This window comes from Eulemur rufifrons, chromosome 1 (genome assembly GCF_041146395.1).
Source record: "Eulemur rufifrons isolate Redbay chromosome 1, OSU_ERuf_1, whole genome shotgun sequence".
NCBI classification, from domain to species: Eukaryota; Metazoa; Chordata; class Mammalia; order Primates; family Lemuridae; genus Eulemur; species Eulemur rufifrons.
Genome location: NC_090983.1, coordinates 49,941,848 through 49,968,135, shown reverse-complemented (window position 1 = coordinate 49,968,135; position 26,288 = coordinate 49,941,848). Strand labels below are relative to the sequence as shown.

The window sequence follows — 26,288 nt, the reverse complement described above, 5'->3', positions numbered from 1 at the left end:
TCCTTACGTGCTACGTGACAAGGCTAAGTGCTATTGAGTTGTTTATAACAGGCTTTAAGAAAAATCCCAGAAAGAACTTTACATGGAAGAACTGCATGGGACTGAAGAGCCAGACTTCAGGTCATGACCCCTTAGTGCTAACTGTGCAACTCGGGGCATTTGCCATCCATGGCAGAGGAGACCTTAGGTGCTGGTGGGCTTTGCACCACGCCTGAATTTGCAACGAATATGTGGACCACCAAATCCATCCATGCTGAGAGGCCTGCCTTACTTTCTAGTTATTTTCTGACACTCCTTTTGCTGAACGAACATTTTCTATGTAAACATTGGGTCCAATTGTTCATTCCTATTGTAGGCAGAAAACAAATCCTACATGTGATGGCTATGTAAATTCTCTCCGTAACTATACAAATGGAAGGAAATACTAAATTAAGCAACAGAACATAATACCTTAGATTGACTAAATAATGGCTTGTTTTGCATTAGTGTATATTTTTTTTTAATGTGTCCTTTGAATCTAGTTTAAAAGGAAGGGCAGAAAGCTCCACAGATAATGTACTAGAGTGCAACTAACTACAGGAAGTTGAATTCCAGAAGCACAATGCCAACTGAAAGCAAGGCCAGAATAATTGTTTTACGGTGAAGGTATTTGTAAATAGAGCATGCATTCCAAAAAGTCACCTGATACAATGGCAGGTCATCTGCAAATGCAGTTTATGTACATGCTGTTAGAACAATCTCAGACAAAGCTGCTAGTTGAAATAAAACCCAAGTAACACCCCATACTGGCAAAAGCAATAGAAAATAATCCATCTGAATTCCCTAAAACTATAGTAAGGCAACTTGCTTTACCTAGGTCTTGCATTATTTCAATCCTGGTTTTGAATAATTGTTTCTAATTTTTGGAGGGTGTACAACAATCTGGTAAAATATAATTTCACATAAGATATAAAGGGTCTAAAATTTTTAAATATCTTTATAATTTTTGATGATTATAAAAATATGAACACATGAAAAAATTTAAAGCAAAATATAAAATCAAAAGCTTTAGTGTATATAATATATATAATAATATATGGTATATTCATAAATAACACATAGATAATATATTTAACAATAATGCCTATTATGTACTAAATATTGTTCTAGGCCTTAGGGATACATCAATGAACAAAACCAACAAAATTCTTATCTTCACAGAGCTTATATTTTAGTGATAGAAGACAGATAGTGAACAATACAAAAAACACATAAATAAATTATACGTTAGAAGGTGTTAGGACAATGGGGGGAAAAGAGAGCAGGACTAGAGGGATAAGGAATACCAGAGTGCCAGGCCTCACTGCCAGGTAACATTTGAACAATGGCTTTAAAGAGGTGAAGATGTGAACCACGCAGATATTAGGGAAAGAGTATTTCGGTTGAGGGAGTGGCCAGTGCAAAGGCCTTGAGGTGGTATGTGCATGGCATATTCTAGGAACAGGGAGGGTAGTGTGACTGGCACAGTATGAGTGAGGGATGGGGGTAGACAATAGGGTGCCAGATGGTACAGGGCATTATAAACCTCTGCAAGCGTTGTGAGTTTGTCTTTTACTCTGGTGAAGTAAGGAGACATTGAAGAGTTTGTGAGCAGAGTTGTGATATGACTTAAAATATAAAAGCCTCTGGCTATTGTGTTGAGAATAGAGTATAGAGGGGAAGGGTGGAAGCAGAGAGACAGATTAAGAGACTATGGCCATGAAATAGTCCAGAGATGATGGTGGCTTGGACCTGGGTGGTAGCAGTTGAGTGGTGAGAAGTGGTCAGATTCTGGATGAATTATGGCATTGGACTGCCTGATGAATTAGTTGTTCAACATGAGAGAAAGGGGAATCATACCTATAAAATTTTTGGCTTAAGCATCATGAAGGATCGAGTTGCCTCAACAGAGATAGGGAAACAGAGAGAGAAGCAGGCTTGGGGGGAGAGGAGATGTGAGCCCTGTTTAAGACGGGTTAAGTTTGAAGTGTCTATTAGAAAAATATGTGCATATCTAATATATGTATATATACCCACACATATTATTCTGTACATACTTCTACACATTATTCTGAACATACTTCTCTGCAGCTTGCTTTTTTTCTTATAGATATTTTAAAATATTCAGCCATATAGATTGATTATGGGATAGAAACACTTTGTGTGGACTCAATTTTAGTCTTTATTAGTGTGTGACAGGCCGAATTCTAAGACAGCCTGTAAGATTCCTGCCTATTGCCACCCGCTGCCCTGCAGGTTGTGCACATCTTGTCTAATCCCCTCCCCTCGAGTGTGGGCAGGGCCTGTGAATACGACAGGACAGCCCCTTCCCTGGTTAGGCTACATTATATGGCAAAGGTCATGGGATAATCACTCCTGCGATTATGTAAGTCACTCTTGAAATCATGTAAGTTTCTGTCACAGCCAACTGGAGTGAGATTCTCACTTTGGCTTCAAGAATTAAGCTGCCATAAGCTAGAATCTGAGGACAATCTCTAGGCGCTGAAAGAGATCCTTGGCCAACAGCCGGTAAGAAAATGGGGGCCTCATTCTACAACTGCAAGGAGCTCAATTCTGCCAACAACCTGAATGAGCTTTGAAAAACATGCTAAGATCCAAATGAGAATTCTCTCTGCCAACAGCGTGATTTCAGTCATGAGTAGAGAACCCTGCCATGCCATGCCCAGACCTCTAACCTACAGAAACTGTGAGATGATACGTGGGTGTTGTCTTAAGCTGCTGAGTTTGTGGTGATTGGTTACACAGCAATAGACAATTAATATACATAGTATTCCTGTCAACATCTTCAGAAACACACATGGATACCTCCTTCCCATGGAGCAAATGACTGATAAAAATACAAAACCAATTAACATGATAACCCATGACCATAAGTGTTTCTTCTGTCACTATAAGTAAATATGATCAGTTATATTTAGTAGATCTTTTCTGTCTTACATCCTTTTCTTCTCTTTTTTTTAATGAGCTTCAATGTTTTACATCCTTTTTAAGGATCATAGACTCTTGTAACAGAACAAACAATGATTTTCATAGGGTTGTAGAATTTAAAGCTCAGAAACTTAGTTCTGGCTCTGTGACTACCTTATATAACCATTCTGTCATAATTTTCCACCCATAAACCAAGGAGTTTGGCCTCAAACCCCACATGCTATCAAGCCCAGCAGGTGCCACTTCTGAAAGTCAACTGAAACAGGCATTCAGAAAGCAAGTAATCACTACGGCTTGTCTGCTAAGTCTGCTCTGTTTACCACAAGGAGGGAACTCCATTAAATATTTAAGACCATCACAAAGAGAACACCCAGCAGGTGGACAACTATGATTACTTGCCCCATAGCCCTCTCAGCAGGCACCTGACAGCATCTGGCATGAGGTTTACATCACATTAAAGACATCTCTTTGTAGCTTCTATCAAAAGAAGACCAATCGTTTCAAAACTGAGATTTTAAAATAAGGATAATTCTCTTGCTACACGTCTTTGGGTAGAGTTTCTGAGGACTTCTGAGAAGTTATTACAGGGTAGAAAAGACACGCAAATTAGAAATCTAGTTTACTTACATACTTTAACTGTACACCTAAAGCAAAGCTTGACAGAGTAAACTATCTTTTATTGATAGAAAATAGCCACTGATGTCATGAATGCCCAAATTGATACGTTTCGCATGCTATTCCAAATTGGAGAAGAAATTTCCAAATGAACACAAGTGGATGTGTTGGTTCAGCACCAGCTGTTAGTGATCTGAAGAATCCACGAGATGGTCCACTGGACAAGTCATTCATAAGGTGGTGCTGAACAATTTCATTCATAAAATGGGAACACCTCCCTAACCCACTGACACTGATCAGGAATACCTATTTGGGCTTAACATGAGCAAAAACTAAACTCCTATTATGTTGAGCCACAGAGATTTTGGAGTTTATCTGTTGCCGTAACTGATACAGGAATTTGAAATGTAGGCACCAGGGCTATGTTTGAAATATACAAATGCAACCAGCTCTTAGCTGTATGTTTTAAGGACTGGTGGGTTGCTTGGGCTTGGGCAGTATACCTTGCCCCTGAAATTTGATCATCTCCAATGTGCCTAGGTCACCTGGTCCCAAATGCCTGGCCACTCGTGTGAAGAGCCACGTGTACATCCTTCTGGCTCCCATAAGGGAGGACCTGGTGATCACCCTTGTATGGTTTACAAAGTATTTATATAGGATTTAACACATTACAAACTAAGTAGTATGCCCAAGACTCCTCAGCTTGTGAATGAAGCAGACAGAACAAAAACATAGGTGTGCTGGCCATAAGTTCCTGTGCCTGTGTGGAGAGAGGAAAGAAGGAAGTAGCGACTCTATTGCTCAGGTAGCCCCTCAGCAGCTGATGGTCCTCCCATCAGAGGCCGCTCAGGGAGAGGGATTTGAATTAGGAACCAGAAGTTCCAGAGTCTGCTCTGTGCCCTGCCTTGAGGAAGCTGTGTGGCCTTTGGCAAGCCACTTCAGTCCTCTAAGTTTCCATTTCCTCACCTATAAGTTAAAGAAATCTCTAATATTTTATGTATGTTGATGTATCTATAGTATAAAATCCCATTATAGGGCCAATCTATTCTGGGACATTCTATCCAAGAGTGCTACATTTTCTGATGAATTGGGGTCCTTCTTCATGCTCAGGTTGCCAGAATTATCCTCTAAGCCACTGAGAAATTTAGGATATTAATAGATACTGGTGCTCAGGATAACTGCATTTCTGGCAAATTTATAAACATTATGTAGACTTAGGCTGAGAAAGTCTATAGGAAAAATAGGAGATGTTTTGAAAAGGATTCCCCATGCTACTTCTCTGAAAATAATCATTCTTGTTAACCAAACTCGAACTATTCAGGAAAGTCAGTGCAGAGAACAAAAAAGCAAGCACTTTCCCAGTGGAGATAACAATTAGTAATTAATCCTGGATTTTAAAAATTATTTGCTATTATAATATCCTACCATTGATAACTAACTATTCAGTTATGGTTGCTTGGAAAAAATATGGACTCATGTGTCAGACTCAAGAAGAAAGGACTCACACCTTTGCAGGAAGACAACATAATTCTAAAAGGTGCTCTCTGTCTCTAGGATGATTCTAGAAGCACTTTTAGTGGTGGGGTGAAAGGATGAAGCAATTTCATTTTGTCATGGGATTTTTTTGTCTTGAGGAAAATATTTAACACACTAATGAAAAAACATTACCTGAAATGGTTGTCTTTATCTTATGATCTATACCATCTTACATCAGGCTTTGTGGGCAGAAGGTTCCAGCCTCTTAGTCTCTTTCTTGGGAGAGCCCTGTGGCTCAGTCTGGAGTATGTTACATTCATTATTAACACAAACAGTTGCCATCTGTCCCTGAGTTAAAATATACTTGAGGAGAGAGGAAGTCTAAGCAGATAAACAATTTTGCTTGTCCTGGTGTGATATATATGACACACACACACACACAATTTCTAGGACATATCTACTTTCAAAATTTTTCTCTCAGCATGAGAAGGGAAACATAAGGTAACTTTGAATTTCAGTACCATGCAAAGAGAAAGTGTTAAAACCACGGTACAATGCATCTTCAGATTTGCATTTAAAATCCAGTATTAGCTGGATGGCAGATTGAAAGCATTTGGGTGGAAGGCCAAGAAATAATGATGGTCTATGTTCATGCTTTTATTTTATTATAAGAAAGAAAGTGATTTCATGAAATAGTCCCTGCTTAACCTACCATAGTTTACTGTCTTCAGACATCATTGCTTCTAACTACTAGATGAGGGCATGAAATTTTTATGCCCAATCCCACAGAAATAACTGTTGCGTTTCTGCTTGAGAGTCCACATTGTTCTTTTTATAGATCAGCAGGGCAGGCTGCCTTACTGGACCGGTCTATACATGGAGGAAAATGTAATATGGCTGTATCACTAATCAGAAAGGGATGTGGTAAGAATCTGCTTGTAGATATAAGCATATGATATATTCAAGCTCACTAAATTATATTAGCAAGAAGTATTCTTGATATATCACTTATGTTTACGAAATGTGCTACTTTTCATAAGAAAATAAAAACAATGATTGGACAAGAATTTTTCATTCCTTGGTAAAGGTAAAGATGCTTACAGCTTATGATCCAGCATGTCATTCTATTAGGCCTAGACTCTAGAAAAACTCTTATACTTGAGCATTCAGAGACAGGTACAAGAATGTCCTTGCAGTTATATATGTGACAGTAAATACTGAATCCAAGTGTCCATTAACACTATTGTGGATAAACAAAGTGATGCTTATTCATACAATGGAATATTTTGTAGCAATGAAAATAAATGAATGAATTACAGGCTTATACAACCCAATAACATACTGTTGGGAGAAAAAAGCAAGCCATGGAAGAATACATACAGTATTATTCAATGTATGTAATGTTCAGAGACATGCAAAATATAACAATATATTTGGCAGGGATTCAAACATGTGCAATGAAATTATATAAAAAAGCAAAGGAATGATAAGTTCAGATTCAGGATACTGGTACTTCTGTGGGGGAAATGAAGGAGAAGAAGTTAGAGAAAATCAATATAAAGATTCAGAAGTAATGATCATGTTCGTTTTCTTAAACTTGGTGGTGGGTACCTAGGTGTACACTGCATCATGTTCTTTATACCATTATACACACACACACACACACACATATATATAAAGTCACTCTGTCACCCAGACTGGAGTGCAGTGACATCATCATAGTTCACTGAAACTTCAAACTCCTGGGCTCAGTGATCCTCTTGCCTCACTCTTGCCTCAGCCTCCTGAGTAGCTGGGACTATAGGTGTGTGCCACCAGGCTGGGCTAATTTTTCTATATTTTTTGTAGAGACAGGTCTCACTCTTGCTCAGGCTGGTCTCGAGCTCTTGACCTCAAGTGATCTTCCCGCCTCAGCCTCCCAAAGTGCTAGCATTACAGGCATGAGCCACCGCGCCCAGCTCCTTTACATATACTTTATGAACCAATTTTTAAAAAGGAATGGTGTAATTTGTTGATTCTTTTTGCTTCCTCAGAATTTGACTCTCTTTATGGTCCAAAGCTAAGAGCAGAATAGTAACAACTCATACCAAATTTAGCACTATAATCTGGGGTAGGAAATGACCATTGTCCCCTGACATCTAACCGGATGTGTTGCCTTTGTAACAATAAATTGATTTTTCTGCATAGCAAAGCCTTTCGGTTTGTTCGGCTATTACTGATGTTAATGCTGTGCTTGGCAGTCAACAGTAGGCAGTTCTAAAAATCAGATCACAAGGGAAGGATTGAAAGAATTGCTAGTAAACTTGGGACTGCTGTCCATCTGTATTATGTCCCTTTTCTGCTTCAACGAGCAAACTGTCAACAGTATGACAACGGAACCTATGACTGCAACCACAGGGCTCCTCTTACCTCGGCATCGAAGCGCGGGTCCTGGTAGGCGTCACTGATGTTCACCGGGAGGCCTGTTGAAGCAACCAGCTCGGCCACGCTGTTGTTTATCAGCCAGTCGGAGTAGGATGATTTCTCCACGCTTTCTTTGAAACTGTCAGAGCCAAGGCAGGAAGTAAGAAAAGAGAGAAACGTAAGTTTGCTTGAAAACAGGCATAAACTACACTAACAGCAGGATTATCTACCCTCATTAAGAAGAGATAAGTGACATTAGTCACAGAACAATAGTGAGGTAATTATCAGTAGTTACTTCAAAATGACTTACCTGCTATAATAATCAAATCCATGGATAGAAACCATAGATTCTCTGTGATCCAGAGAGCAACTCTAGGTTATGTTTAGGCCCCAGCAGGCAGACATAAAGTAGATCATCAGGTAATGATCAAAATTGACAAGAGGGCACCAACGTTGTGGCCTAATAAAATCCCACCAACCTCCCCAGCTTGCCTCCTTTAACTGAAAAGAGTAGATCTTTTGGTAGCAGGAAAAATGAAACCTCAAAATAAACAAAAATCAGAAAATAAATTGAGAATTTATAAAATTCTAAATGTAGGAAAAAAGCATGTCTAGCCTATGTGTAATTGTAGTAATTATGTGAATAACTATTTTAGGACCTTAGTCTCTATTTTCGTAGTTTCAGAGTCTGTTTCTTAACAAAAGCACATTTCCTGCTTATAAAACCTTACTGAAAAACCTGTTTCAATGCTACAGACCCCTAACATTAATAATTTAAATGATATCCATACTTGATTTGAACAAGAAATTTTATGCTAAACAATTTTGTGAACTTTCCCTTTTATCACTTTCACGACAGACATTACATTTACAAAAATGCTGTAAGAATTAGTACGTTTCCCCACTCCCTCTCTCCTTCCCAACGTTTTCTTCCACAGGTACATATTGAGCATCTCCAGGAACTGTGGAGATGCAAAATTGTGTACAGTTCAATAGCATTAGCAAGGAAAATTTTCAGGGAGAATGTTTGATTAGTGGTCTGGAAGGTGGTGACTGAAATTATGTGAATGAATATGAATATTCTAGGGTAATGTGTTTCAAACCATATCCTGGGGAACCCCAGGTTCCATGAGATGTTAAATGAGTATACCACAGCAATAATAACTCTATTGAATTTTTAGTATAAACTGCATTATATGTAAGAAAACACTAACCACGTACATAGTCATTGTTAGGCAAAAATGTGCCTGTATAGAACTTATGCCATCATGAGAATGCCAGAAACTGATCATCTGATGCATGAATGGGTGGGAAGCATAGAGATTATTTATCATCATTAATATATTTCATCTGTAATGATTGCTGGTCTATGTCAGATAAATTCAGCATATATTTATAATATTATTCATTTTATATTGCGTATTAAACATTAATAGTACTTAAACTTATTCTCTATGGATCTCTGGCTGAAAAACGGAAGTTTTAACAAAAAGCTGAGTCTTGTAGTTCTTAGATGGTGCCTGAATCAGAAAAGTAAAAAGACTGAGTACTTCAAAGAGAAGACAAAGCTTCATTTTCTAAAACAAAAAACCAAACAAGAAAAAGTCTATGCTTTATATTCTCTTTGTTGTTTTATATCTTTGAGAAGTGAAATTTTATGTTGTGCTGCAATGAAAGCAAAATCTAGAAACACAATAATGTACCAGATACAAGAATCTAACTTAATGAAGCTATTTCTAAGTTTATAAAAGGGTGTAAACTGAATTCTGACCTTTCTTTCAGGGATCAATTGACCTGTCAGTTCACTCTGTGCTGTCTTTTTTTGGTTTTTGTTTTTGAGACAAGAGTCTCACTCTGTTGCCCGGGCTAGAGTGCCGTGGCGTCAGCCTAGCTCACAGCAACCTCAAACTCCTGAGCTTAAGCAATTCTTCTGCCTCAGCCTCCCGAGTAGCTGAGACTACAGGCCTGTACCACCATGCCTGGCTAATTTTCTCTGTATATTTTTAGTTGTCCAGCTAATTTCTTTCTATTTTTTTTTTTAGTAGAGATGGGGTCTTGCTCTTGCTCAGGCTGGTCTCAAACTCCTGAGCTCAAACGATCCACCCGCCTCGGCCTCCCAGAGTGCTAGGATTACAGGTGTGAGCCACCACACCTGGCCCACTCTGTGATATCTTTTTACTTTATTCCATGCTATAATTTTTAGAGTGTTCTGTGATCACACAGTTTGGAAAGTGCTGACCTAGTGCGTGCTGCCGAGAGTGGGAAGCAGAGCTGCAGCAGGACCCTGGGGAAGGGTCTGGGTAGATGAGTCATGGAGAGGAAGATGAGAAATGGTGGGATAGGTGGGGCCAAGGAAGGAGCCGGTTTTACCAGCAAGTGTCAAAACCTTTAAGCTGGATCTTTCAGGATGGGCAAGAGCTTAGCAAAGAGAGATTGGAAATATGACAACCCTTGAAATATTTAGCAGTAATTAACATGTCCCCTGCATTGTCCACCTAACATTGTTCTTTTCCCACCTATCCCCAGTCCTTTAGTACTCCCCCTGTGGCACACCTTCCTTAGTTTCACACCGCGCCAGTCCTAGACATAGCCCTGCATGTTAATAGTCCTTGTGAATGTGAAAGCCAGTGCAGAACCCAGTGCCCCACTGGGTCTGAGCAGGATGGAAATGGGATGACCACCTCTTTCATTCTAGATCTGTTCCCACCAACAAAGGTCAGGATTAATAATTCCCAATAGGTCACCTTTTTGCTGGGTTTTTAGGAGCTGAAATTAATATCCGAAGTTGAAGTAACCAAATTTCTTGAGTCCAAAAAATCTAGCAAGAGATATCGAAGGCCAATTAATTCAACACTAAGATTTCAGTTTGGGCCAGAACCAACAGAGATTCACTACAGTTTGGAAATACATCTATAACTTGATTGATCCCAGATTGTGGGTACAAATAAGTTCATGTCAACTTAGTGGTTCTTACTTGCCATGTACATAATTGTAATACCACAGAGACCTCTGAGTCCTCTCTCAACCTCCAGTCTTTGGGGAGACTTATTCTTTATTCAAGCCTCCTTGTGGAAGCCCACTGCTTAGAAGCCACTTGAGGGCAGCTGGCCACTGGATGCCAAGGTGCCCAAGCTTCATGGAATGAGAGAAAAATACTCTCTGCCACACTCTGTGCAGCATTTTCATCTCTGGGCCCTAACGCCATATTGCCTGTGCCCACATTGTCACAAATTTCCTCCTTAAACAGTTCCTTTAGCCTTTGCCCATACCCTCTCATACCCTCTCTGTATAGGTAGGGGCTGGGGCTTAGCTGTCCATCCATATACAGGTGGATACCCATGTGCCAACTTCTTCTCTAAGCAAAAAGGAAAAGACCTTATCAATCACTGCATACAAGCGAATGTCTGATGTGAGTGCTGGTGGGTATGCATGTGTGTTACCAAGACAGTTACTATACTCCAGTGCACAAGAGGAAAAAATGGCACAAAATTCTTTACAACATTTATTTGTTGTTAATAACCAAAGCTCAGTTGAGAAATAATTCAAATGTTTCCAGAGTTTGGGTTTTTTTTTTTTTAAACAAACCAATTCATTTGTTCATGTTTATTAGCTTCTTACATTCAAGTCATAATGCTATTTTGACCCTTGCAGTGGGGATATTAAAAAAAAAAAAAAAAAGTCTGACTTAAAGGGGAAAAAACAAAACAAAACAGCAGACAGAAAAAAAAATCCTTGAAATAAGGGTCTGAGAAAAATAAAATAAATATAAGTGACACCTAAATTTCAGTGAAACTTCTTGAAAAGGTAAAAATCTACTACTTGATAGCTTATTTTAACTCTCTAAAAAGCAGACGTCCTTAAGTTCAGGATTCATTCTAAAATAACAGGCTAGTTGTAAAAAAATTCTGTATCTTATTATTTTGCTAGAACCAGAGGCATAGCAAGATGTAGGTTTTTAAGTGAGTTTCATGCAAAGGGCTGCAGTTTAGATTCTCCTTCCTCAGTGGTATCTTGTTTCCAAATGTGAGATTCAAAATGACTTCAAAGAGAGTTTCATGAGCTCAAATATATTGACTGTGGAGGAATAACAGAGAATTGCCCTATTATAGAAAACACATAATTCCTGAAATGTAGCTGCCCCTAAAGTGAGGGCCAGTGAGGTAGATATAAACCTCAGGGTTGACAAGTTGCAGTCATGTAGGAGGGAAATCGATACAAGCAAAACAAAAACAAGACAAAATACCCCAGGAGAAGTGACTTCAACATCTTCATCTGTCTGAAAATTCTAGCTTAGCTGAAGGTTCAAGCACAGAAAACTGTGAAAATAAACTTAAGACTATCTTCAGAGTTACTTCTCCAAAAAAAACAGTCTACATTAAAAGACAAAACATCTGACTACAATAATGTCAATCATTAGACTATGTCTGTGTTGACGTTTCTGCTCTCAACATAAGAGTTTACTTATATGTCTTCACTAGAAACTCCCAGGAGGATTTCACTCTTTCAGGAATGACCATTGGCTGGGTCTCTACTAAGTGCCGGATGGGAGTGGTGTGAATCTTGCATGAGGTGAACGATAAGGGTCTTTTCCTTTTTGCTGAAAGAAGTTGGCACATGGAAACCCATCTGTATATGGATGTCAGCCCAGCCTAGCTGCTGCTTGTACAGAAAGGAGTACAGGCTGAAGCTAAAGGGCCAGACTCTCTGAGAGCCCACAACAGAGACCATGGAGTGTGACAAATGCCCTGATGGATGGATATGCAAGATATGGGAACAGAGAAAAAAAGGGCCAGTTCTGTTTCGGTTAGGAATGATATTTGGGGAACCACTTCACAAAGGAAGTTGGTCTAAGCTGTCTTTGGAGGATAAGTAAGAGTTCACCTGGCAGAGAAAGAAGATAAAAAACAATGCAGACAAAACTACACCGTGAGTAAAGCTTTAGAAGTGTGGGTTTTCTGTATTGGTACAGTGAGTAATACAGCTAACACTCAGATACGTGGTGGAAGTCATTAATAAGGCTACAGTGGAAGAGGTCAACCAATACATTGTGTGTTTCCATGAGCATAATTTGTCTTCAAAACCATGTCCATGAATACAACTCTCTCACCTGTATCAATGGCCCTTGGAGTCCTGAGTTCTCTGTGTATATATATCCAAGTACTTTCTGGAGACTTCCTCCTGGCTATCCCCAGGCACTTCAAATTTGCCATTTTCAAGACTGAACTAACACGTTAATTAATGATCATTAATGAAGACTGTGGCCATTAACTAAAAATAGATCATTAGGGTGGGAATAGAAGTTTCAACACAGACACAATCTATTTTCTCATTGCCAAGGGATGATTGTCAATTGCCCTTCTGCCAGCTTGAGTATTACCCAGTGAGGATGGAACCTAGAGAGATGCAGAGTCAGAAACTCAAAGAAATATTTAAGACAGATATTTCTTTTCTATGCTTTGCAAACAAAAATCAAGTTTTGATCTACAGGTTATATATATGGTAGTATTTGACATTTTGTTTCATTGATTAGAGGTTAGTCTGAACTTTGACTCACAAAGAGAAACTCCATTCCTTACTTTTTTTTCTCAGGTAAGCCTGTCTATCTCTGGGGCCCTTCCTGAAGCCTCCAGCTGTGCAACATTATTTGAAGTTGTCTTTTAATTAGGAGATTAAGAAACTAAGTCAATACCAGTGGGACTCAAAGACAGGACCCCAGCAGGAGAGTCTCAAACACCCAGGACTAGGCCCTTAATAATCTCCTAATGGCTTCAGTAGATCTTTGAAGGCTATCAGACAAATCTCTTAGTCATAAAAAGTAATGGGAGAGAGTGTAATTAGCAAGCAGGACCAGGCTGTCAGCTCTCGCCCTGTGGTAGAAGTCGGCTCTAAGTTGCAGGGGTTCTTAAAGTTTATCATGACCTGTTAATGGACTTGCCTTTTAGGTCTTGCCTAAGGACACTTTATCACACTCTTCTCTCATTTTAAGCATTCTTTGTTATCAGAAATTAAGACATGGTAACCAAAGAGCACATTTTCTATCTCTCATTTCCTCAAGTTGTACAATTAGAACAATGAGATTAACCACCCTTTGGAGTTGGTGTCACTTTGGGGTTGTTACTCTTAGAAAAATGTCAGATGGCATTGCTGTGAGTGGTTGGTGTCTACCATTTAGTGTCATATAGTGACAACTGCTTGGTTTCACAGCCAAGCAAATCTGGGTGGTATTTTTAAAATCTTGGTCCAACATTTCCTATAATAACTGTGAAAATAGAGGTAATATATTAATATCTCTGATTTTTAGTTTCCATAATGGAATATAGGGGAAATAAAACCCATTCTGTGGGGCTGTTTTGAGGATACAATACTAGAATGTTGATGAGCACATGGCACATAGAAAGCTTTCAATAAATATCAGTTCCTTGTATCACAGAGATTTTTCTTTTATTAAAAACACCAAGGCGAGACATTCTCTATTTAACTGCTTAATTCATGAGGCAGGAGATAATATGCTAACTGCTTCTGACAGTGGCATCTTTGTGAGATTTGGAGAGGTACTAAAAAGAAAATGTGCTAGTTGGCAAAATTGCTGATAATAGAGCACAGTTAGGATTCTGTCCTGCTAGAGGTTTTAAGCAGCCCCACCACATCTCTCTGTGAAGACACTATGGTCACATTCATACACGTTTGGATTGAGGGCACAACTTCCCAACAAGTCCTGCATACGCATACACACACAGCAGGAAAGGAGTAGACACAATTTGTTAAAATATTAACTAAAGCATGTTAAACAGGAGATCTACAAAAGTAAGTCAAACACAAAAAGCAACTGTTAAGGCTTCTGAGTTGCTGCATAGCATTGATCCAAGGGGCAGCTGACCTACATAAACTACTTTGCTATACTTGATCTCAGTACTTATTCATGTGCCTTGCTGTTCATGGAACATTTTTACAGCTTTCATTCTCCTCTGTGACAGTTTTACTAGAATGACAAGCTCATTGGTCTGAAATTAATAGGAGTAATGAGAGGGTTTGTCTTCATTTGAGTCTTCATGTTCAAAGCCATGAAAAACAAAAGGCAGAAATTACATATGTTTAAGAAGTGAAGATTAGATGCTTGTGAAATGTTTCCTGGAGTTTATTAAGATGAATTTGGACAATACCCAATTTCATTACAAATGCTTCCTCCCCTTTATTGATGTTTAGTTCTTATAATTAGCACCATGCAAATGGGGCATAGACACATACCCCACTAGTGTCATGGAGTTATTTATAAAATAAGGTTATTTGTTTTAAAGTTTACATTCTAGATTAGTATAGAATGTCATACAGCTAAATTTACATGAACTGATAAATCTCTCCATGTATATATGTGTATATATACATACATATATACATATTTACTATATTTTTATTGTTGAGCTGTAAGAGTTATCTTTATATTCTGTATACAAATCCCTTATCAGAGTTATGATTTATGTGTATTGTATCACATTCTGTGAGTTGTCTTCTCACTTTCTCGATGGTAGCCATTGAAACACAAAAGTTTTTACTTTTGATGATGTTTAATTTATAATTTTTTACTTTTGTCACTTGCACTTTTGTGGTGTCTTATCTAAGAAACCATTGTTTAATCCAAGGTCATGAATACCTATGCCCATGTTTTCTTCAAAGAGTTTGATGATTTTAGCTCTTGCATCTAGGTCTTTGATTCACTTCCAGTTAAATTTTGTATATGTTGTGAAATAGGGCTTCCAATTTCCTTCTTTGCACATGAATAGCCAGTTGTACCAGCACCATTTGTTGAAAAGACTATTCCTTCCCCATTTAATTGTCTTGGCACACTTGTAGAAAATCATTGGACTATAAATATATGGGCTTATTTCTGGACTTTCAATTCTATACCATTGATCTATATGTCTATCCTCCTGCCAGTATAATATTGTCTTTATTACTCTATCTTTGAAGTAAGTTTTAAAATCAGAGAGTGTGGGTCCTTCCACTTGGTTCTTTTTCTTCAAGATTGCTTTAACTATTCTGGGTCTCTTTTATTTCCATATTAATTTTAGGATCAGTTTGCCAATCTTGCCAAAAATTATAGCTGAGTTTTTTTTAAGATTTCAGTGAATCTGTCCATCAATTTGGAAAGTATTGCAATCTTAACAATATTATATTTCAATCCATGTATACAAGATGTCTTTCCTTTGTTTAGATCTTCTTTAATTTCTTTCAATATTTTGTAGTTTTCAGTGTAAAAGTCTTACACTTTTGAAGTTGTTTTTCTAATTTTATTTTTTATTTCTCCAATGTTAGTGTGTAGAAATACAACTAATTTTTGTATATCAATCTTATATCCTATAACTTTGTTGAACTCATTTATTATCTCTAATAGTTTTTTGGTGGATTTCTTAAAATTTTCTGTATACAAGATCATGTCATCTACAAATAGAGATAATTTTACTTCTTACTTTCCAGTCTGGATGCTATTTCTTTTTTGCCTAATTGCCCTCTCTAGAACCTCCAGTACAATGTTAAATAGCAGTGGTTAAATAAAGAGCAATTATTCTTGTCTCATTCCCGATGTTAGGGGCAAAGGTTTCAGTCTTTTACCATTAAGTATGATGTCAGTTGTGGATTTTTTGTAAATGTATGCTATCAGGTTGAGAAAGTTCCCTTCTATTTCTAGTTTGTTGAGCGTTTGTTGAATGGTACAAAAGGATGTTGGATTGCTGGGAAAACTAGATTTTCACATGCAAAAGAATGAAATTGGACTATTATCTTATACCATACACAAAAATCAACTCAAAATGTATAAAATACCTAAATATATGACCAAAATCTATAAAACTCCTAAAACAGAACAGCGGGGAAAAGCTCCTGGACATTGGCCTTAGTTCAAACCCTCCAGATCAAGGAAGGGCACATAGAAGCCCAAACAAATACTAAATAAGAAACTTTGCCTTTTTGGGCCACGTTGGTCCAAACATCCATCCCAACCATAAAGAATTTCCTGTTTCCCCATAGACTTAGAGCTTCCTGAGTATAATTGTTCTCAGTTATGGGGTTTATGCAAATACAGGTATAAAAAAAATTATTGGTTACCTTGGGACAATTCATCAAAGAGACTAAAATATTGTGACACAACAAAAGTCTATAAATTTCTTAGCTTAAATGGTTATCAATGCAATCAGACAAGAGAAAGAAATAACGAGCATCAAAATGGGAAAGGAAGAAGTCAAATTATCCTTGTTTACAGATCATATGATCTTATATCTAGAGAAATCTAAAGACTCCACAAAAAAAACTACTAGAACTGATAAACAAATTCAGTAAGGTTGCAGGATACAAAATCCCAACATACAAAAATCAGTACCATTTCTATATGCCAACAGTAAACAATCAGAAAAAGAAATCAAGTAATCTCATTTATAATAGCTACAAATAAACTAAGATACTTAGGAATAAGCTTAATCAAAGAAGTGAAAGATCTCTATAATGAAAACTATAAAACATTGATGAAAGAAATTGAAGAAGACACAAAAAAATGGGAAGATATTCCATGCTCATGGATTGGAAGGATCAATATTATTAAAATATTCATACTGCCCAAAGCAATCTACAGATTCCATGCAATTCCCATCAAAACACCAATGACATTCTTCACAAATCAGAAAAAAATCATCCTAAAATTTATATGGAACCACAAAAGACTCAGATTAGCCAAAGCTAACCTGAGCAAAAAGAACAAAACTGGAGGAATCACATTACCTGACTTCAAATTATACTACAGAGCTAGAGTAACCAAAACAGAAAGGTACTGGCATAAAAACATACCCATAAACCAATGGAACAGAATAGAGAATCCAGAAATAAATCCACACATCTATAGTGAATTTATCTTCTACAAAGGTGTCTAGAACATACAGTGGGGAAAGAACAATCCCTTTAATAAATGGTGCTGGGAAAACTGGATATCCATATGCAGAAGAAGGAAACTCAACCCTTTTCTCTTGTCATATAAAAAAATCAAATCAAAATGGATTAAAGACTTAAATCTAAGACTTTAAACTATGAAACTACTAAAAGAAAACTTTGGGGAAATTCTTCAAGACATTGGTTTGGAAAAGGACTTCTTGAGTAATACCTCCAAAGCACAGGCAACCAAAGCAAAATTGGACAAATGGGATCACATCAAACTAAAAATTTTCTGGACAGCAAAGAAAACAATCAAAAAAGTGAAGAGACAATACACAGAATGGAAGAATATATTTACATATATTCTCATTATATATGCTCATCAGACAAGGGATTAATAACTAGAATATATAAGGAGCTCCAACAACTCGATAGGAAAAAATCAAATAATTCAATTAAAAAGTGAGCAAAGGATCTGAATAAATATTTCTCAAAAGAAGATATACAAATGGCCAACAGGTATATGAAAACATGCTCAACATCATTAGTCATCAGAGAAATGCAAATCAAAACTACAATGAGATATCATCTCACCCCAGTTAAAATGGCTTTTTATCAAAAAGACAGACAGTAACAAATGCTGGAGAGGATGTGGAGAAAAAGGACCCCTTGGACACTGTTGATGGGAATGTAAATTAGCACAACCACTATACATAACAGTAGGGAGGTTCCTCAAAAAAATAAAAATAGAATTACTTATGACCCAGCAGTCCCACTGCTGGGCATATATCCAAAGGAGGGGAATTCAATATGTCGAAAAGATATCTGCACTCCCACGTTTATTGCAGCACTCTTCACAATAGCCAAGAATTGGAATCAACCTAATTGTCCATCAGCAGATGAATGGATAAAGAAATTATGGCATATATACACAATAGAATATTATATAGCCACAAAAAAAGAATGAAATTCTGCCATTTGCAACATGAATAGAACTGGAGAACATTATGTTAAGTGAAATAAGCCAAGCACAGAAAGACAAATCTCACATGCTCTCATTCATATGTGGGAGCTAAATATGATAAATAATTGATCTTATGGAAACAGAGAGTGGAATGATGGTTACCAGAGGCTGGGAAGGGTGGCGGGAGGAGGGATAAAGTGGGGATGGTTAATAAGTACAGAAATATATTTAGATAATTAGATAGAATGAACAATATTTGATAGCACAACAAAGTGACTATAATTAACAGTAAGTTAAGGTATACTTTAAAATAACTGAAAGAGTGGAATTGGAATGTTTCTAACACAAAGAAACATTAAATGCCTCAGGTGACTGATATCTCAATTACCCTGATATGATTCATTTACATTGTGTGTCTGTATCAAAACATCACACGTACCCTATAAAGATATACAACTATTATGTACCCATAATAATTTTTAAAAGGCAAAAAACCTCCCCCAAAACAGCAAGCCTCAAACCAGAGTTCATCAGAATTAAAACAGTACCCTTAAATACAGTTACATGAAGTCATAGAAATTATCTTTAAAAATCTGTACTATTATACTTCTGACTGATGTCCAGCAGACTGGGGTATCTAATGAACGTTATCTATAGTGGAGATGTTAAATGATGAAAGATTCACAATGTGTTGAGAACAGGCTATGATTTGTAGACTCACAGTCTGTTTCAATGTCCCTTCCATGCCACTGCTCAAGCAAATGCTAGAGTCACTTGTCTTTATTTCTTTAACTTCCAACAAACGACTGAAGGAACCCACGTCTACAAGAGGAAAATTACTGGGCAATGAAGGAAAGGTCTTCTGAGATAAATGAACATTCTACATTAATTTAAAAGCCATAAATAGAATGATGAAGAGGACTATCTCATAATGTCAAAGTTCAAAGGCACTTTTCAAATGTCTCTTTAAAGAAAATTTGACCTTTCTCTCTTTCTCTCATTCTTTTATTATCAGAAAGTTTGCCAAAGGCAGTCTGGGCCTTGGGTCATTTCATTTTAATATGGAAGTTCTTTCAGCATTAAAAATAATCCAAAGGCCAGAAGTATTTAACTCTTAAGTCACCATGAGAACATGTTCAGCCATATAAAAAATAACAATATTGAAGCAATATTTGAAGGATTTCAAAGGTTGTGTTTTAATAACTCCATAAAGCTTTCTTCCCCATATACGAGAAATATAACTTACACAAGATCATGAATCTAGCTAAAGAAATCAGCACGAATAGATCTTTTTTCTAATGTATTTCATACTATTTTACAACATTCTATTTAGGAAAATTGCTGAGTATATCACTAGTAACCCTCCATGCCTAAATATCTTTGTTAGGTATAGATTAGCTGACACTGGATATAGATGTGAATATAAATACATTTTTCATTAATGTAAAAACCTATTACCAAAGCCCTCTTTTTCTCATTTTAATTTACATTTCAAGGTATAATTTGAAGACAGTAAAATTCACCCTTTTTAGTACACAGTTCTGCAAGTTTTAACAAATGCAGCTGTAGAACCACCACCACAAGCAAGATACACAGCAGTTCTACCATGATCCCAAATTCCCCTGTATCCCTTTGTAGTCAACCCCTCCCTTAGTAGTTGTCCTGGAAACTACTAATCTGCTTTCTGTTCCTATAATTTTGCCTTTTCAAGAATTTTTTATAAATGGAATTCTACAATATGTAGCAAAGGCCTCTTTTAAACTTCATGCATTTGATAAAAAGGAAAGTAAATGAAGTGTTCATTTTAATTTATTGGTTTCTATTTCCTGAACTTAAAAGCAATAACAAATATAAAATTCAAATTACTCTTGAATAGTACATCTTGAAACAGGTATTACCCAGAGAGACTTTTGAATATATAGATCCTTAGGACTTCATTTTTGCAGTGTTGAATCAGAATCTCTCAGTGTGTGTCCTGAGAATTTAGTTTCTACCAAACTCTCCAAGCTTGATTCTAATTGATCAACTAGATTTGGGAAACATTAACCCAACAGATGTTCACTATATGAGATCAACGGCCAGATATCAAATTTTGTCTGGTAATGGGATCAAGGTTCAGAGGTTGGGAGAGTCTTATCTGGGTGATCTTGTCCTTAGATGTGGCCACCATTTACCGGTTGCAGGGCCCTGAACAAGTTACTTAAACTAGATGAACCTTGGTCTTCTTCAACGTCATGCAGGGGAAATGATGTCTACTTCAAAAGATTGTTTGGAGGATTAAATGCAAAGAAAGCATTTAGCATAATACCCGGCACACATAGCACTCAATGGAGGCTGCTCATACGGTTCTGTTACCAGTATTGTCATCATTGTCATCGTCATCATACTGTCCTGGACACTTTTATGTGTCTTTCTGTGTATCTCTGCATTTTGGTCAATTTCATTATTTTTTAGCCCTTCCGCTAGAGGTGACCAGAGTAAGGAGAATCAATCTTTGCAGCAGCCCAACTGTTATTCAGGGCAGTGGAAAGCTAAGAGAAATTCACCAATTGTCCCCAACCCTCACTTTTACCCTCTTATAGCCTCAAAGATGCCAAAGGAACAAAATGTGAACTACTGGCAACTCTCACCCTTTTTTCTCCCAAGAGGATATTATTGGCCAAATATAGGCAAACAAGAGTGAGGAAGAGAAACAAAGGGCCAAAATAAAGCAAAAAAATTATGCTGTCTGCACAGTTAGGGAATATCAAAAAATTGACTTTATTCATGAGCAGATTTAGTCAAATCTTTGATGTGAAGAAAAATTGAAACTGTTGGCTTAAAGAAAGGAGGTTTGTTCCATTGCTACTCCATACTAACTTGCATAAAGAATTGGATTCGAAGTTCAGACATCAGCAGAGTATTTTAAGATTTATTTCAAAACATTACAAGGTTCAGGGAAAAGGAGGACTCAAAGCTAAAGGTAACATTTTGCTTCTATTATAAGTGCTAAAATTTGGCCTTAACTGATTGCAAGCTAGATGTATGTGTATTTATTTTGAAGACAGTTTTTATTTAAGCCCTGAAATGCATGAGTGATGATATTTAGCAGTACGTGCTAATATAGAGAAAAAACAACTCCTGTCCTCAAAGAATTATGCAATGCTGCCAACACCAAGAACCAAAGAGCATCAAAAGACAAACAGGAACCTCACAAGCCCTACCTGTTCTCAGCATCGGCACTGCACTTTGGGGACATCAGTTCAAAGGATTTGGTAAACTTCACCACCTGCCGCACAGAGAAACAATAAATATAGGTCAATTAAAGCTTTCTCACAATTTAAAATAATGCAATAAACATTTTTCATCTTTATAATGACTATGACAATAATTAGAGATTAAAGAGAGATTTTAAGTGGAGAAATCCCAAAGGAGAGAAGAGGAAAAATTCTCTCCTGCCTTTTGTATTTTACTTCTCACGTAGCATACATTGCCAAAGTTTAATACATTTTACTAAACATGTTTATAGTTTTACAATGAGGTGTGTAATGAGCTGTGGTGGTCAGGCAAAGGGATATTTCACTTGAATACAATTTTATTTTTTTACTGCTCTTTTAACAACCCAATCATAATCAATGGAGAACCAGGTAGGGGCAGAGCACCCCTCAAAAAGAACAGAACATCCCTCTGTTAACCGTAGGGTCCTGAAGTTAGCTCATTGTTGAGTTTGACTCACCACTGTCCTCGGGTACGCTTTTTGGTGCCACCACCCAAAGATTCAACAACCATCCCTAGTGTGGATATTTTCTCCCACACTCGTCCAGTGAAACCAGCACATCCAGTGCATAACCCTGATCAAGAATTATTATGTTGAAAGGGATTTATGGGCACAGAAAATGTCAATGTAATCTTTCTTATTATTAGCTACTACTGAATTCTTACTATAAACTAGGCCCTACATCGGAAGCTTTTCTGATTATTTCTTTATTATAACTCTATAAAGTAGGAATTTTTATTCTCACTCTATAAATGAGGAAGCTAATCCATAATTTTTAAGAAACTTTCTCAGTTTCACACAATTAAAATGAGACAACTGGGATTAAAGGAAGTCTGCCTGACCCTAGGACACCAGCTCTTTCAACAATACTATTCATATAAATGTTGAGTAAGAAAGGCACTATTTCTGGCCCTTGTAGAAGTGGAGGGAAAGCTTTCCTTCTTTCCTCTGAAGGCCTGCTGAAATAAACTGACATAGAACGATTAACAGGAGAGAAGGCATATAAATTTATGAACATGCATAATAAGCACAGAAGCCATACAAAATATGAGACTCAAAGAAAGGCCAGATGTCTGAAGCTTACATAGCATCCTCATTATAGGTGAGAGTGATGGGGGTATAGGCAATTTTGAAGGGTAGTAAATGATTTTCAGGAAACTTGAATGAGCCCAAAGAACAGAAAATGGCCCAAGACAAAGTTTCTCTGAGCTCTGGAAGGTGCCGTGGGAAGGCGAGGGGTGGAACTTCACTCTGAAAAAAGATTGTCTTGTTATGCAGATAAGGTCTCCCAGGTAATCTCTCCAAGCTGCCCTCAGAAGACTAGATGAAAAGTCTGGGCATGGTGACATTCCTCAGTCTTCCTTCCTGTAATATGAGTATAATCTCTGGTTAACTAAATTTCAGGAAGGTGATGGAAAGTAATTGTATTTCTTCTGGAGGAGCTTCAGATAAGGGAACTTCAGAGAGAGAGTTCTACCCTGAACTTGGATGGAGGAACAAGAGAAGGTTAGAAAATGTTTGGTTCTGAGGCTTGAGTCTAAGTCCTTTTTTTTTCTTTTAGATCAAAGTGCTCAGCATGCCAAAGCACTATACTTTGGCATATCATTTTCTGAGCCCTAATACCCTTTTTTTGACAAGATAAACCACATGATAGAAAAGCAAGTCCTGTATGGTAAAAGGAGAGCATCTGAATGTCACAGGATACTTCCAAGGTTGACATTTAGATTTGCCTTAGCCAGATGCAGTCATGCTTCAAAGGCCTTTTAAATTAACCACTTACAAGGAATTGATGGACACATGAGAAAATGATTTGGAAACTGGGAATAGATTAAATATTAAAACAGCTTTATCAGCTAATGAACCCAAGGTAGGAGAATACAACATTAGGAAAAGAAAAGAAAAGAAAAGGCCCATCACAAAGAAAATTGTGTGTGACTAGCTGAATGTAGCGCAGTGACAATAGCCCAACTACAAGGAAATACCTTTGATAACCATAGAATATATTTCATTTCATATTATAATGTGAATTAAGCCTCTACAGAATCACTCATTGTGGCAAATTTTATTTTCCAAAGGCAGTCACAAGACTATCTCCTATCCTATATTCTCTACAATGTGACCTTCCTACCAGTTAGTATGTCCCCTTGAATCTACTTGGCTTCTGATGGCTTCAACCAAGGGAGTAAATGGAAGAGATGCTATCTTTCTTCCAAGGTTATCATAAAAGGCAATACAGCTTCTGCTTTGTCTGATGGAATACTCGTGCCTGGTGCCCTGAATCATCACGTAAGAAGTCCAACTACTCTGAAGCCATTATGCTGAAAGGGAGCCAAATCATGTAGAAAGGCCACATGTGGCTGCTCTAGTCAACAGTCCCAGTCTTCAAGCTATCCCAGACCAGGCACCAGATATGTGAGTGAGCAAACCTTCAGATGACTGCAGTTCCCAGCTACCTACAGTCTTCAAGATTTCCCAATGTGGCCCCAGATATCCTGGAAAGAGACAAGCCATCCATGCTGTGCCCTCTCCAAATTCCTGACCAGATTTGTGAACAAAATACCATGGTTGATTTAAGCCTATAAATTTGGGGCTTGTTTGTTACACAGCAAAAGTAACTGGAATACTTATGTTAAATGAGGATGTAAACAGAAATCAACCACTTAGAAATCTTGATCCAGCTCCAATATTCTTGGGTCTCACAAGGGCAGAAAGCCACAAATAGACTATTTGCTATCACCAAGTAATAAATCCTTCAAACTATACCCTAAATAATTCTTAGAGTTAAAACAATAATAGTATAGATAGCAGAAACATTTCATTTGTTTTCAGAGTGGGAAATTGTCACAGATCTTAACAAAAGGAGTGAGCCCTATATCTCCACTTTGATCTCTCATCATTTGTGATTTCTTTACATTATTTTGCTTAGATGATGTAAATTATCCCATTTTTATCATATTCTAGGCTGTATCCTACCATTTTACTGCAAACGAGGCATTTTGCACAATCCTTTGTGACCAATTCATGATATGTATATATTGATACTTATAACATCCTGGCAAGGTGGATATTATCCTCATTTTGTTGAAGGAGAAATAAGGTTTAGAGGGTTAAGTAATTTGCTGGAAGCCATAAAAGCAGTAAATTGCAGAACTAGGATTTGAACCATGTCAGTTTGATTCCACAGCCCCAGTTTTCCCACTACTTCTCACTGCTTTCATAAGCAAGAGCAAGTGGTATTGCAACAGCAAATTATTTGAATATATCTCCTTCCAAACCAGAATACTTAGACTTTGCCTTTATTTATTAATTCTACAAATATTTACTGAGTACCTACTTTATGCCCAAATTTGAATAAACACAGACTAAAAAGTAACTTGCAGTAAAACAAGTTAGTTGGGTATAAAATTAATCAAACTACCAATAAACTATTAATTGTTTCTGCATTTGGAAATCAAGCAGGGTATATATTTTAATTTGCTGATCTGATAGATGCAATTATGTTCTCCAGTATTATTAAGAATACTTCTTTGGCTTACTTTTTGCTATTGATGAGAATATTTACTACTCTGTAAGGGTAGATATTAACCTCTGAAAAACTGACAGCAATGCAAATAATTTTCATCCTATAGCAATGCAAATGAATTTTATCTAAGTAAAGATACAAATGATTTCTGTGCACTAGAAAAGAAAACCCAGTGGTTACAATTTTATTATCTTGAATGATAGTAATCATTTGTAAAATCTAATCTAGCAATCTTAAACCAGCATTCTTTCAGTGCCTATTCTGAACGAACTTTACCACCCTGGTATTTCTGTCATTAATGATTTATGTAGATCTTTGATATATGCTAGTTTTAGATTTGTGCAAGAGTTAGGTTTTTAACTTTTTGAAAATTGTCCTCTGACACAAGTATGTACTGAGTGTTTGTATGTGTCGAGCAGGGTAATAGACACTGGAGCTAAAAGTATGAAAGTAAAATAAAATAAAATTCCTACACTCATGGAGTATACTTTATGGTAGCGAGCTTAATTTGCCCTGGTTCCTCAAAACTAGTGCTCCCTGGAAAAATAAGTGCATTTCTGATTTCACATCTTAAGAAAAAAACCCTGAGAAATGTTCAGAGAATAAAAGAGAATAAACTTCTTTTAAAAATATTTTTTTTACATCTCAGAAATAGCAGCTAAGGTATATAATAAATGGAAGATGAAATCTTAGAATTTTAATCTATAAAACTTATAGATCTAGAATCACAAAGAGAATGAATAAGATACACAAACACCTCTTGATGAAATGTCACAATGTTTGAGATCTTGAAATGTAACAGAGGAACTTTTAAAACAATTAATAATAAAAAAAACCCCACTTTTTTCTAAAATGTTAGAACTTTTTACTCCAACATAAGTCTCAGGCTAAAAAGAAAAACAGGGTCAAAACATTTTATTTTATTTGTTTTGTTTACTTAATTCATGTTTAATGAACAAAGGGAAAGTCAAGGATTACGTATCTTTCAACTTCAGCACTCCGGATCATGGTGACTACTAGCTGTGTCCCTCAATAAACAGGTCAATGGTATTATCATCAAAATCAGATGTTGAATTCATGAGCCATGGGTTGTTCTTGAGTATAGCAAAGAATTTAACCTTTCTCAAAGAGAGGTCTGGCCTTTGCCTCTGACTCCTGGGAGGTCCTCTTCA

At 37.0% G+C, this 26,288-nt stretch overlaps 1 protein-coding gene across 1 annotated transcript in view; it reads right to left on the bottom strand.

Annotated features, from left to right (window-relative positions):
• The window catches only part of PDE11A (phosphodiesterase 11A), a 335,245-nt gene that overhangs the window by 167,455 nt on the left and 141,502 nt on the right, over positions 1 to 26,288 (bottom strand). The window contains exons 5-6 of the mRNA XM_069470433.1: positions 21,541 to 21,605; positions 7,468 to 7,600 (exon numbers count right to left, since the gene is read on the bottom strand). Of these exons, the coding sequence (XP_069326534.1) occupies positions 7,468 to 7,600; positions 21,541 to 21,605 (198 nt within the window). The remainder of the gene's footprint in view (positions 1 to 7,467; positions 7,601 to 21,540; positions 21,606 to 26,288) is intronic.